Here is a 15,321-nt window from a genome sequence, read left to right as displayed (position 1 = left end):
GTTCACCTACTCCATTATGGAACTGTTGGGGGCACCACCACTCATGTCAGCCACTCATGTCAGCCACTGTGTGTGTGTGTGTGTGTGTGTGTGTGTGTGTGTGTGTGTGTGTGTGTGTGTGTGTGTGTGTGTGTGTGTGTGTGTGTGTGTGTGTGTGTGTGTGTGTGTGTGTGTGTGTTTGGGAGATTTGTGTGTGTGTTTGGGAGATTTGTGTCTTTGAGAAAGTGATTGATAAATGCACACACACACACACACACACACACACACACACACACACACACACACACACACACACACACACACACACACACACACACACACACACACACACACACACACACACACACACACACACACAAAGTGCAGTGGAGAGATTTACATCCATTGACAATAAGTAATGTGCTGGGCGGTGGGTGTGTTCTAAAACTCAAAAGCCTGTCCCCAGTGTGTGAGTGATGGTAACAGCTTCTCTTAATTACCCAACCCCTGCACACACACACACACACACACACACTGGTATCCCTGTAATAATCTGTGGTTCTCCTTGATGAGGCAGAGCTACGGCTGAGAGCGAATGTGTGACTGAGTGGAAGTGAAGGTGTGTTAACGGTGATGACCCCGCCCCTGTTGGATCTTATCCGCCGCCTATACTAAACAGTAGTTAATGCCCTGTTTAATAAATCAAGCAAGATTCTCTGTTTTGGTATGCTTTTGTCGAGTGGTTGAACAAATAATATCTGTTGGAAAAGACAATTAATTTATGTATATTTATTTGAGGTTCATGCCAAAAAAACAGTTGTGTTTCTGCATGAATTACCATTGCGGTGCAGATTTAAGAAGTCGAACTTCTAACCCCCTGTTCTCCAGTTCCTCAGTGTGTAAAAATAAACAGTGCCCAAAGCATGGAGAACACTCATACTGTTGGAAATAATGAGCTGAAAGGTCAGGGAAGAGAGAGGAGAAACCTCCATGGAGCCATCGTGAAGCGTTGCCTAAAAGCACGGAGCACACTCCAATAGATCATCCCGTGTGTCTCGGGAACCCCAGGACCGGAGCGGGACCGGTTTTGGAACCAGGGATCGCAACAAACATGTTTTTGTTCTTTTCGCCTGCGGAGTCAATGAGAAGATGAGTGAGGAGTGGGAGTAAATGGCAGATGGTTAGCCTTCACCCTTCATTGAGCTGTGTCGTGGCGAAGCAGGGATGGATTCTTGAGCCTTCTCAGGCCTTAGGAGCTGGGGAACCTCTGACACCAGCGTTGACGTTGAGCTCCACCACTGGTGACTTCATGCCGTACGACCGGTTTTGGATCTTGATAAGTAAGCTGTATTTACAAATCTCCCTGAAGCCCAAACGGTGCGTTAGAATGCGATGAGGTGGGAGATTGATTTCATTTTTCGAAACATCTTCCTTTTGCATGATTGTGTGCCTTTCAATTGGCGTTTATTTTCATGCAAGCTGGGAATGTGGGAAATCTTTATGATGGTGTTTGCCCCGAATGCAACAACAACCTCATGCACACAGACAGACACAGAGCGAGACACACACACACACACACACACACACACACACACACACACACACACACACACACACACACACACACACACACACACACACCCTGTTCCTCCTCTCTCTAACCAGAGCATCTGCAATCACTAATGAGCAGATTAAAGGGGGCTCCACGTCTTCACATGGGGAGATGGGAGTAAACAGCCAATCAGGGACATATCTAGGCCATCCAGCCCTCCACTCCTAATTCAGCACCACCAGGGGATACCCGGCCCGCCCAGCCCTCCTCCACACACGACGACCCCGTTACACCAGGGCTGCACTTACACCACCTCATCACGACGCCAACAGCTCCATTTTGACTCTGTGTGTGTGCCTGCAATGCGCGCTTCATGGGGCTCAGCTATGGAAAGATGTGACTTTAATAGCCTTCAATTTCACAACATCATAAAACGTTATCGCCATCGAGAATTGAAACGCAACGATTTAAAAAGACATGGAGAATCTCAGATGAAGCCATCGGACACGGGCAGTGGAGCACCTCCCATTGCTTATGAAGCCAGCGTTTCCCAGCCAAATGCAAAAGTTGACGGCACATTAATTAGACGCTGCGATCGATGGCTCCAGTGGAGCTGACCCTGTTAGTCTGCCTGGCTAGCAGGCAGCTTGGCCCTCACACCAGGGCAGCTCTTAAAGAGACCCAGGTGGCCTGCTGTGCTGCCAAGGCCTCCGCACTGGGACAAGAATCCCCTCTGCTCCCTGACGAGCAGGCTCCTCTTGTGGGGAGGAAGTCAAACTCAAGCCCCTGGGTTTTACGGCCTTGCCTGGCTCAATGCCCTGAACATGGGCGTGCTCAATGTTATGGTTTATAACAATGAAACCTTCTACATGTTATCTTAAAAACAACAATCTCTTGTAACCTGGGAGGCAGATGTTTGCTGTTCTTCTGGTGGGTTAATGGATTGGCTGGGGACGTGTGTAGGGGATTATTTATCCATGGTTAAACAGGAGATAATCATCTCCCAGTCCGTCCGCCAGCGCTGCAGCAGGGCTTGGAGGAAGTGGTGGTTGGGAGTGTCCAGATGAGAGGCGGAGATTGGTTTCCTTGTTCTCCGCCAGTCCTGCGGCCCCCCGATAAGCTTTCGGGGGTGCGGAGACCACCTTTTAACCATTAACCCCCTAATCCCCAGAGTGGCCCACCATTAGGGGCGTGTGGATGCTGTAATCCACTAGTGTCCCAGACAACCCCCCCCCCCCCCCAGACCGGCCTCACTGGGTCAAGCAGCAGGTCAGCTGGAATGGAAAGTGTATTAACGCTAACTGTTTCGATGACACACCCATTATAGTTCATCTGCATGCATCTCTGCTGCTCTATCTCTTTTTCGTGCCATCTCTCTCAATGTCAATTTCTGTAATGCTTTGTCACGCGCTCACTTTCTATTTTTCTCCTCGCTCTATTGTTCCAGGGCTCTCATTCCTTCTATGTGATGACAGGTTAATCAGTGTCTTCTCAAGTGAAGTCACTTGGAGTCTGGACATTTATGAACAACTGAGCCATAACAAATAATATATATACAACATGTCAAATATTTGTGTTGAGGCATAATGCTTGTGTTCCGCAGCATGTAACCTGTGACACACACACACACACACACACACACACACACACACACACACACACACACACACACACACACACACACACACACACACACACACACACACACACACACACACACACACACACACACACACACACCTTGGTTTAGGACTGTCAGCAGACACACTGACCACTAATCCTTAACAAACCACCGTACACACTTCTGTGCTTGTGTGTGTGTCTGTGTGTGTGTGTGTCTGCGTGTGTGTCTTAATCATTCACATCTGACAGACTGCAAATCCCTCCTTCTAAAGCCCCTCAGACAGCCATTGTGCGAGGAGGGTGCGTGTGAATAGGCTGAGGCGGATGAAAGGGAAGAAAGGGATGGGGAAATAAAAGGGTGAATGAGAGAGGTGGAAATCAGGGGGAGAGCTGAAGAGTGAACGCTGAATACGCTTTAAATACAACGCAAACAGCCACGGACGTTTCAAGATCAACCACGGTTTTTAACACCCCGTTTCAAACCTCAAACACAGAAATGCATTACGCCAATCTGAGCCTCAAATACAATGCCTTCTCATGCCCTCGATTATAATATGAATTCAAAAATGTCTATTTATTAATCCAAATCCAGGTAATGGTAAATTCGTACTCTTTGGTCTGGTTTCTTCAGCGTGGCAACAAGGCATTTTAAATTAATAATAATGAGATAGCACAATCGTGGAGGTTTTCCTTTTACGTTCACTTCTAAAATGAACTGGTGCTGCGAGTTGACGTCCTCCAAGTGATAGTATTACCATCTCATCAACAGATACTCTAGTAGCAATACTATGTTTTGCATCAAATGCTACTGCATCCTATTGTATAAATATGTTGTCTCTTTCCCTCTCTGAAAGGGTGGGCAGAGGAAAAGATATAGTGATGTATAGTGATGATGAATGTGTGTGCTTGTATTTGTGCCACAGAGGAAGCAATGCTTGTTAAAGTGTGTGTGTGTGTGTGTGTGTGTGTGTGTGTGTGTGTGTGTGTGTGTGTGTGTGTGTGTGTGTGTGTGTGTGTGTGTGTGTGTGTGTGTGTGTGTGTGTGTTTGAGTTTCACATTTGGTTTGTGTGTGTGTGCGTGCGGCTTCTGTGTATGTTTGCCGAGTTATATATGAATGTGTTTATGAGTGTGTGTGGTTTGTGTGTTTGTGGCCAGTGTGCGCATGTGGCTTTGATGAATGGTTAGTGTTTCCTTCCTGGTTTATGAGTGTGCATAAATAAGAACGGCAGCCTTCACTCCCACCAGCGCCACCACCACCAGCGCCCCGCTAGGCAGCTGGGGTTGCCCAGCACGAGTCCCCCTGCGTGGGCTTGCCTACACAGGGCTCACTGGACAACCAGCTTCGGATGTGTCCGTCTCTCTGTCCTTCTCTTTCTCTTTCTCTTTTCGAGCGTCCCCTTTTTAATACCCCAGTATTTTCTTCTCATATCCAATTTGTTAATCACAAATCTCTCTCTCTCTCTCTCTCTCTCTCTCTCTCTCTCTCTCTCTCTCTCTCTTTCTCTTTCTCTTTCTCTCTCTCTCTCTCTCTCTCTCTCTCTCTCTCTCTCTCTCTCTCTCTCTCTCTCTCTTTCTCTCTCTCTCTCTCTCTCTCTCTCTCTCTCTCTCTCTCTCTCTCTCTCTCTCTCTCTCTCTCTCTCATATATCAAATTGGCTTTATTAGAATGTCAAGATTAGAAATCTTATATTGCCAAATCCAACACAAAGGTATTACTAAGAAAACTGATTCAATAAAACAATGTCAAAATTGAGGAAAGAGAAAGGGGAATTACGAGGATTAAGTTAGTTGGTGTAACTTAATGTTACTTTAAGTTTTATTTTTCTCTCTTTAAAAAATGCTCCCTCTCTCTCTCAAACCCTTTTTATTTCCTGCCATAATTGTATCTCTCTCTCGTACTTTTATTTCTCTCTTGTATTCTTCTCTTTTGTACATCTCCTTCTCCGCTTATTTTTCTCTCTCTCTCTCTCTCTCTCTCTCTCTCTCTCTCTCTCTCTCTCGCTTGTATTTCTCTCTTTCTCTATCGTGTATTTATCTCTTACATAAATCTCTCCCTCCCACTTACTTTTTATCTCCATCTTAATGTCTCTTCTACTTTTCTTTCCCCCCTCTTTTATGTCTCTATCTTTATCACCCCTTTTCTTTTTCCTCCTCCTCATATAGTCATCTCTTGCTCTCCAGCTCATATTTGTTCTCCTTTTGTCTCTTTTTATGTCCCTTATCCTTCTATTTATCTGCAGACTCTCTCCCTCTCTGTCTTGATTTATTTTTTCTCAAATATATTTTTCTCTATCTTTCCCTCTCTCTATTTCACTATTATTTCCATCTACATTTTGTGCCTTGTTTACTAAAAGTCATGTGACCCCACTTGCCGTGGTTTGCGATATTGGACATCACCTGGTACACGTTCAGCCAATCAGAATGGGTAATTGCCCTAACCAGGGTCTGACCAGTGTGACGAATGTTGAAAAATGCTATGAAAAGTTAATAATTAGTGTGCTAATTGAAAGAGTTCCTTCTGCTGTGTGATGCGAGTGAAGCCACAGGAGCATCAGATGGACAGCACGTGTCCATCTGTGATGTTATGTTTCCATGGCGATGGTCCATATGGCCTGTTTGTGTCCGTACCCGTCCTCAGAGACCGCGCACACACACACACAGGGACCACACACACACACACACACACACACACACACACACACACACACACACACACACACACACACACACACACACACACACACACACAATGATAACCAGTGAAAAACCAACACGCACATGGGGTGACGTGTGTGTGCTCCATCTGTACGAGTGTGGAAGCAGAAGGACCGGTTCTGTTCTGGCTCTACGACAGACTAGTAGAGTCTGTCTGAAGTTCAGAAAGTCACCGGAGATGCTCTAGTTCTCCTCTTCCTCCTTGCACTGTTGCTTTAAAATGCTGCCTGGTCAGCTATCTTCCTATCTGTTTCTCTCTATCTCTCTGTCTCTCTCTGTATGCGTGTGTCTCTCTTTCTCTTTCTCTGTGTCTCTCTCTCTCTCTCTCTCTCTCTCTCTCTCTCTCTCTGACATCTCCATTTCCCTGACCTTGTCTTTGAGGCGCTATATCTTCTCTCTCTTTCTCTACTTCTCCTTCTCTTTTTATCTCTCCGTCTTCATCCTCCTCCACTTTCTTTTTAATATAATTCTGTCTCTCTTCCTCTCGCTCCGCCTTAGCGGATCTCGTTCTTTTATTCATATTTTCCTCCTGTCCCCTCTCCCGCTCCTCCTCTCCTGCTCTCTGGCTTTATGTCTGTGTCTCTCACTTTATCATAATCCAATGTATCGGGGAAGTGACTGGAGGTCAATGGAGGGCGTACACACACGCACACACACACTAGACTCTTTAAATTGCTGAGCAGGTGATTTCTGTTCATCCGTATGCTCAGTGCAGAGACAAAGCCATCCGCGTTATTGATTACCATGGCGACCGATCGATGACATCAGCAGATAGGTCACGGTCAAGAGAGGGAGGCAGAGAGGAATATATATATTTTGTCTGCATCTGTTTTTGTGTAGATGTGTGTGCTGCCGGTGATGAATGTGTTTAAGGGGGCCTCATACCAGGAGGAGTGCTGGAGCGGGACATTATCTGCACTTGATGTCTTCCTCGCTCTTTCTCTCTCGCTCCTATTTTTGGGCTCTCTGTTCGTTTGTTAGTTTCCGTTCTTTCTGTCAATCGGGAACACTTACGATAGCGAAAAGAGTACCCTCATTAACCATTAATTAGAATTTAATGCATTAATGAGCATTAACTAAGGTCTTTAGTAATGGTGTTCATGTTTACTAATGGTGTTTAGGTTAACAATGGTAATGGTTTTTATGTTAACTAAGGAATTAATGTACCGTATATATTATTTAATAGGGTTTGGGTTAACCCTAAACAACTAACTCAAACCCCTATGCTAATGCTATATAATAATGCTTCATTAATGCATTAACTAATATTAATCAATGTTTAATGAATGTACCCTTATTGAGAAGTGTTACTCTTTCTACCTTTCGTTCTTTAAGTCTTTCTTTTGTTCTTTCTTTCATTATTTTGTTGTTTTATTCTTTTTTTTCCCTCTTGTTTCCTTCTCAGTCCTCATTCCTCGTTGTCTCACTCGTCCCTTCTCCTTTCTTTTCCTCATGGTCTGTGTCTCTCTCTCTGTCTCTTAACATCTGTTGATCATCCCTCCATCTGATGCTTTCTCCATCAACCCGAGACACTGTGAAAGCACTAGGGGAGGTGGATGGTGTGGTTTGGGTGTGTGATGTTTGGGGGTGGGGTGTGTGGTGTTGGGGGTTTGTGGTGTGGAAGTGGTGTCTGAGAGAGTATCAGATTCATGTGTTAATCGATGGCATCTTGGTTCCTGGCTGAGTGTGTCCGGTGGGGCAAAGTGGCGGAGCAGCGAGATTTACGCTGGTTTGTAGAGAACGTCAAGGAGCCTTGAGAATGGAGAGCAGGGGGGAAGGGGGAGGGGGGGGGGGAAGCGAGGGATGGAGGAATCGATGGATGGAGCGAACGATGGATGAGACGGAGGGGGTCGGAGGTGAGGTGTGGAAGAAGGCAGACTTCAAAAATGGAAGAGAAGAGAGGAAAACGTGACAGAAGGGTAATAAAATAGAAAACATGGAGAGGAGGGGCAGGAAGACAGAGAGTGAGAGGGAGAGAGAGGGGAGAGGGGAAGAGCGAATGAGGGAGGGACCAGGTTCTTAGACTAGCTTACTGTCAGACAGACTTCAGAGCTTTCAATAGCGGTCCGAAGTGAAAGAAACAGAGCTATACAGTGCAACCTGATTCTTTATTATGATATTATAACCTGTGTGTTTATCTGTGGGACGTCATAGCAGCATCATAGATCCTGACCGACTGCAGTTCCTCTGGTTTTAAACTAGGTGGTGCTGTTAAGCTATGTGTGTGTCTCCAGGCCGGTGGGGCTGTGTGTGTGTCGACGTACTGTCTGTGTGTTTATCTTTGCATGTGCCCCTCATCCTTTAATGACACGCTACTCTTTTCCTTCAGTGGGATTACAAAGATATGCCCACCGTTGCTCTCTATTAATCTTTCTCTTTCTTGCGCTCCTTTCTTTCTCTCCTTTCTTTCTCTTTTGTATCACTCACTCTCCGGTTGAGCCAGCTGTGTAACAGTAGCTGAGAGAGATGGAGAGAGGGAGATAAAGTTGATGAAATGAGAGAAGGTGGAAATTAGACTACGGATGAGTGCAGGAAAGGAGGAACAGGGCAGAATGAACGGACAACGGGCAAGAAGGGTTTTCAGACCCTTTCAGAACACTTCACACGGGCATGCTAAACATATTAAAATAAACCATTGAAGAGGGACATGTAACGTACATAAGGATTAAAGAATAGAAATACCTGGAGAAAAGACAACAGTTGCATACACTATACAATGCTATAACCATGAATACTATTTAGTCGTAAAGCAATTTTAGTCCCTTTTTAAAGTTTTTATTCAAAGCGACTTAAACAGTGAGTTTAGATTGACGTCATTAAGGGACAGGGAGGGGTTAGGGCATCTTGTTTAAAGATGCCTAGAGAGTAGGCTGCAGACAATAGGGGGATCAAATCCAGTGCTTTTCTGCTGGCAGCCAAACACCCTGACATCTAAACCTTCCGGCCCTCATTGTAAACTAGCCGTTCTAAATTATTGGTGTCACTTACAAATTACATCGCCGTGTGGAGGCTATATATTTGTGTGTGTGTGTGTACTTGCATGTGTGTGTATGTGTGCGTCTTTAACTTTTAGTATGCTCGTCAAGGAGCGAGTGATTGAATGGTCATTGCTGAGGGTAATGCTGACTGTGTAAGATGTCAACACACACACAACCACACACACAGGCACACACACACACACACACACACACACACACATATGCACATACTTCATAGATCTCCTATGGTAAGTGGTTGTGAGTAGAAATCGAAGCTCTATATGGATAGCTTAAGCATATTTAAAAAGTTGTTTGTGTGTGTGTGTGAGCTACCTGCAGGCAAATGCATTTGGCTGATTGGCTTTATTGATCCAATATAGTCTAATCATTCTGCTCCTAATCGATCTGATTAGTAAGAGGATTGATTGAACATAGATGGCAACATGTCAAAAGTGTATGTGTGTGCGTGTGCGGATATATTGCATCCTGTTTACTGAAACCTTTGTTTAATGTTTCCCATCTAGACATAAAGGTAGATTTACTGTCAATGTGGAAGGAAAACATTAACCATTCATCAGTCTTCCTTCATCTAACACAATTAGACATACAGTTCACTTAAACACACACGCACGCACACGCACACATACACACACAAACACTGCTAAGAGTATAGCCAAAGCCTGTCTCGGCTAACCTGTGTAAACCTTGTATTGACCATGTTGTATTGATGTGATGAGAGACGTAGACAGAGAGCGGTAGTATCAGAGAGAGAGAGAGAGAGAGAGATAGGAGAGAGGTGGTGATGTAGTGTGAGGTTGGAGCTTTGGGACAGAAGGCTAGCCAGATTTAGCGTTTAACCTTTTAAATGAGAGGGATTATTAGCTAATCTGAATGTCGATTGTCCATAGAGAGAATAGAGCAAGTAGTGTGGAGTGCCCTATCTGTTTGACCAAGCTGCAAGCTAAATCCTACTGCTGGATTATATTGGTTATAAAAAATTTAAATATTTTACTAGATTTGTGTTGACACATTCGTCATGACAAAAGACTACTGGTTTTGCTTATTCATACATTTAGTACTTTGTTTTTCAGAGCATAGTTATGATACCAAATGTCTGTCGGTATTTCTGTCTCTGTCCGTCTGTCAGCCTTTCCTTGTCTTTCCACGTTCTCTGTCTCTGTCACTTTTTCTCTCTTTCTCCCTTTCTTTCCACCTCTCTCTCTCTCTTTCGCTCTCACTCTCGTGCTCTCTCGCTCTCTCTGTCTCTCCCTCATGACCTTGTCATCAGTCTTGTTTTACAGTAGTTGTATTCGTGTGTAATTCAGGAAACATGACAGCTCTTTCTCTGCTCTTTGTTTCTATTTTCAGAATCCTTTCCAGTCTGTTCATTTATGCCTACACATTTTATCCCCGGTGTCTGGTAGATTTATATACAGACAGAGACATGCATGTATACAGGCACAAACATACACTTGACCCATATGGAGTCATGCATACACATACACATTGTTATCTGCGTACACAATGTACATACACTGTAAATGCATTCCTACAGAATTGTCTGGTGGTAGGTTGTTCCTGCATGCATACATGTGGTACGTCAACATGTATGGTTTATAATTTTGCTGGTTAAAATGGTCATAACCACACCCTGAAAAATCCATGTAAATTCAATCTGTAAATGTGTGCATGTACATGCTTGTGCACAAATGTGTTGATGTGATTGCATGACATGCAATAGAAACATATCTGATAATATGTGTGTGTGTGTGTGTGTGTGTGTGTGTGTGTGTGTGTGTGTGTGTGTGTGTGTGTGTGTGTGTGTGTGTGTGTGTGTGTGTGTGTGTGTGTGTGTGTGTGTGTGTAAAAGTGAGACCCAATGTGTGGTGTTGGTTTGTGTGTAAAAGTGAGACCCAATGTGTGGTGTTGGTTTGTGTGTAAAAGTGAGACCCAATGTGTGGTGTTGGTTTGTGTGGGTTGCATGGGGGGATTGTGGTGGTGGGGTTGTGAGAGAGGAGAGGAGGTGGGGGGGGGACAGTGTTCTGGAACTCGGCATCATCACACAGGCAGTCCTGTACTGGAACCAGCTTTACAAATCCACACAGAGAGGGGATCAGAGACACGAACATTGCTGACATTGTACAGCAAAAATAAAAAGATTATTCCTGATGTGCACAGGAGTGTGTGTGTGTGTGTGTGTATATGTGTTTGTGTGTGAGCACGTGAGCTTAGCAGATTGTTATAGCGTCTGAATCAGTTTTTTTGATAAGTAGCTAGTCAACATCCACACTGCCTATGTGTGCAGGTGGGTGTGTGTTGGGCAGGAAACCTCTAGCTCTACTGGCACACTCCCCTTTCTTGTGTACATATCCATGTACACATAGGCACACACACACACACAGGGTCCATTCAGCTCGGGCATGGAGGCCCCCAGAACAGTGAGATGCTAGCGGCGTGCTACAGGACGCTAAACGCAGACTCAGTCCTATGGTCAATAGACCGGGATTCCACGATATAACGCCGCTAGTGCTAACCCCAGCATTCACACACACACTGAGAGGGGGAGCCACGAATGGAGCTAGCTGTTGAAGGGTAGCAGAACACACACACTGTCGCAGATATGCTGGGCTCCTTGGACATCCTGTATAGCGTGCTCATCCGCAAGGTAATCCAGGGACAGAGAACCAATTTGTTGTACGAGAAACTTTTCCTTCCGCAGGGTGATCTAGGGGCCAAGTATCTAGGGGCCTGTAGTACCAGACTTTCTGTCTGTGGAGCAGGCTCAGGATGTGTTGTTCTTAGTTTATTAAGAAATATGTCCTTTTTTGTTTTGCAAGCGGGTATCCTCAAACTGAAATCACTCCTGCGCGCTTTTATCTGCCTCTCTGTGTCATTGTTCGGTGCATAAATAGCTTGAGCTGGGCTGGGTTGGGGGTTCTGCGGACTTCGTAGGCTTGGCCTCGCATCGATGTATAATGGAAGAAGCAGCTGGGAGCTTGATTTTTTTGTCCTGCACACAGTAGGGGAATATTTTACAAATATATCCTTCCTAATTCAGGAACATGTTTTCCTTAACCTTTAATTTGCTCTGGCATTTTATTCTTTCGTTAGCAGTTAGCAGTTAATTACATTTAATTTAATTAGCTATTTGCCTGCAGAGAGATGGAAACCTGCCGATTAGACTTTTTACAATGCTGATCGAACCAAGAACGATTGAACAGTTTAGTTACTTTTCTGTCTCATAATCCAGAAATCGTTGCCACTTTACCCTCTAACTTGCTCTTGCATTTTATGCCTCTTATTTTTATTTTGTGTTTAATTTACCTTAGATATTAAACATGAGTAAGTATTTTGAAGTGTAACACATCATTCTCCCTCCTTCCAGCTAATGGCAGTGTATGAGGAGAAGGAGGCCCAGCAGAGGGGCGTGGCCGGCACTAGTCCCGCCCCCAGCCCAGACCTCTACCAATCAGAGCTCTCTGTGTTCCAGCCTATCCGAGGGGGGGAGATCGAGGTGAACTCCACAGCCCTCAAGTCCAGTGAGTACTCTTCCGGTGAAGATATATTGGCTCATTTAGCCAGCTAATTATTGTTAGCTCATGCATTCTTAACATGTTTGGCCCCGGTAGGAGTTGATAATGTCTTCCCCTACTAGTTGGTTTGCTCTACCATTTGTGTCTGACAGGGAATCAAGCCCCTACCCCTGGCGATGGTAATGCCACGTTCTACTAGATGTGCTAGAAAAATACTACCACTCTTTGGTCATTTAGCAGACTTTTACCGAAAGCGTCTTACTGTGAATTCTTAATTTCAGCACACTAAAATACATCTGCACAAATCATTTGAAATGCTGGATAAAAAGCGAGGCCCCCTCTTAACCCCATCGCCAGGAGTGGGCTCTGAGCTCTGCCGCGCAGTGGAGTGGTGTGATCTCAGGCTAGATGTAATCACAGTCCAGACATGGCGGAGCTGGGTATCTCTCCAGAGAGGGAGCCCTGTCCTTGACCCCGGGTAGCTCTGGTGTACGTCAGCCGCCCGGCACCATTAACCAAGGGGCATTCATCTCCCTCTCTCTCCACATATCCCATATTGACTGCCGCACAACAGAGTTCTGCCATCATTCGGCCCAACGCCGCCACCGTCGTTAATAGCTAACGACTTAACCTTTCGGGCTACGCGATTGATTAGCCCTATATGATGGGGAGTCGGTGTTCATTACAACGCTATGAAAGCAGAAATGCAGAGGTGTATCTGTTAATAGCACGTTTAACTCTGATACGCCAACGGATGACATCGGTAGCCCTGTTGGATATATGGTGGCCATTCTGTGCCGTATATCTCGGAAACGGCGCGGTCGACTCCTGGTACCTTTTCTGTACACAGAACAGATTACCGCTGACGACAGAATCCACTCAGACTCTGTTTCTCTCCGTCTTTTTGTCTGGCGTCCGCTCCAGACTCCCTCCCTTTTCACTGTGCACGCGGGAAGCAGGTCTGTTTAGCGTTGCATTAACCCAAACATGGGATACACCTTAAACATATGTTCCACCTGTTAGAGATCAGTGATGGCGGCAGGTCACGGCCGGGTCGACGTTCTGGGCTCTGATGTTCTCCATCCCAGCCAGGTTGGCCCGGGATCTGTGGTTGGCCCTTGGATGGAGAAGTGTATGAAACATGGCTCTCCGGAGATCAGATCATGGAACAGCAGAAAGCTCCCGTATAGATGAATGGAGAGATGGATGGTGGAGAGGGAAGGGAAGAGAGTATTAATGAGATTTGACAGCTGGTAGAGATGCCGTGCATCGTCATACATGGTACATATTCTGGGATGTTTGGCGTGTCTTTTTTGTGTTATGGTCGGGTAGTATCACGAGCGAGGCTATCTCAGGGCCAGTGTGTGAGATCGGAGCCCATGGAGGAGTCATTACAATAGAGTAACACAATGAGGAACATGGAATGAAATGAGTCGGTGTGCATGATGGAGTAGATGACAGAGAAGGAACCAGAGGAACCTCGGTGGGGACTGAGGAGGAGCAGGAGACGAGGAGAGACAGGAAGACACAGGAAGAGAACGAGGGGAAGTGTATGTGTTATGTCAAACTGATGGAAGATCTCTCATCTCAGAGTCTGGTTACTGTTAGGAGCTGTTAGGTGACTGTTTTTTTCTCTGTTTGACTCTCTCTCTGTATTTATTCCTCATCTGTATCATGGAGATGGTTTGAACCCTGTGTTCAGTGGAGCTGGGTTATTTCTGGTTAACAGTTTGAATCCAAACAACAATGTCAAGAAATATGGCCGTTCGATCAGACTCGGACAAGAATAAAACATGTAAACATAAATATATACAACTTCTAGTAATGGTTCTATTAAATCCTATTATCAAAAATATTCTATGAGTCTGGTCTGTTCACTGGTTGGATGCATGAAGACATACTGGTTAAGTTTTTATTAGCGTTTTTTATATCCTCTTTGTTCCCCTCATCTTTGTCTGAACTGTTCCTCACACCCCCTCCTCTCGTTCCCTTCCTCTACTCCACTCCGTCTCCTGTCCTCCGTCCATTCATTCCATTCACCCTCTATCCCTCCTTCTCACTTACCCTCCTCCCCTCTTTCCACTCCCATCCCATCTCTCCTCCTTTCCTACCTCCATCCCTCCCTCCATCTCCCCTCACCTCCTCCCACTCCATCCCTCCTTCTCACTTACCGTCCTCCCCTCTTTCCACTCCCATCCCATCTCTCCTCCTTTCCTACCTCCATCCCTCCCTCCATCTGCCCTCACCTCCTCCCACTCCATCCCTCCTTCCATCCATCCCTTCCTCGATCTCCCCTTCCTCCCTCCCTCCTCCTTCCCATCTCTCTGAGGAGTGATTGATTAGGGACTGATGTAACTATTTCCACCCTCCCTCCTGTCTTAAGAGCACCAGGGGTCCGTTTTGAGCCGATCAATACCTGACCCTACAAATATCATCTGACGTGTATATTCTCAGTGCTGCTCTCCCCTCCTCCGTCTGTCTCCCGGTCAATGGAGAAACCCCATTGATGCTTAGCACTAAAGGCTGGCCCCATATTGTTACTGATGTATGTGCAGATCAATAGGTCCTTATTGACGGGGAGGCTCAAATGAAAGCAAGGCTATGTCAGGCGACCGGGTCTGCACCACCACCACTACTACTACTACTACTTCTATCATTCCCAGTGTTTCTGACTGCCATTCCCATTACTGGTAGTACTCCGGTATTACTAGTACTACTATTTCTACCGATGCTGCGAATCGTATGAGTACTACCGAGTCTATTTCTACTGCACATAGCTACTGCTACTTCTAGCGATGGTGAAGAATATTATCCATATTGTTGGTTATATACAAATTCAGACACAGTATTTTATGTTTTGAATTCTACCGTTTTATACACAAAGTACGAAGCGAAAGTACTACAAATGTTCCCTCCCCACATGTTATGCCTTTTCTAACACAC

General features: G+C 45.5%; 1 protein-coding gene across 1 annotated transcript in view; it reads left to right on the top strand.

Annotated features, from left to right (window-relative positions):
• Positions 1-15,321, top strand: part of pard3bb (par-3 family cell polarity regulator beta b) — a 185,719-nt gene that overhangs the window by 29,703 nt on the left and 140,695 nt on the right. Inside the window, exon 4 of the mRNA XM_056580571.1 lies at positions 12,231-12,384. Within this exon, the coding sequence (XP_056436546.1) occupies positions 12,231-12,384 (154 nt within the window). The remainder of the gene's footprint in view (positions 1-12,230; positions 12,385-15,321) is intronic.

The sequence above is a fragment of the Gadus chalcogrammus genome, chromosome 20 (assembly GCF_026213295.1).
Source record: "Gadus chalcogrammus isolate NIFS_2021 chromosome 20, NIFS_Gcha_1.0, whole genome shotgun sequence".
Lineage (NCBI taxonomy): Eukaryota > Metazoa > Chordata > Actinopteri > Gadiformes > Gadidae > Gadus > Gadus chalcogrammus.
The sequence above is the reverse complement of the archived record's forward strand: the minus strand, read 5'-3'. Positions and strand labels throughout refer to the sequence as shown.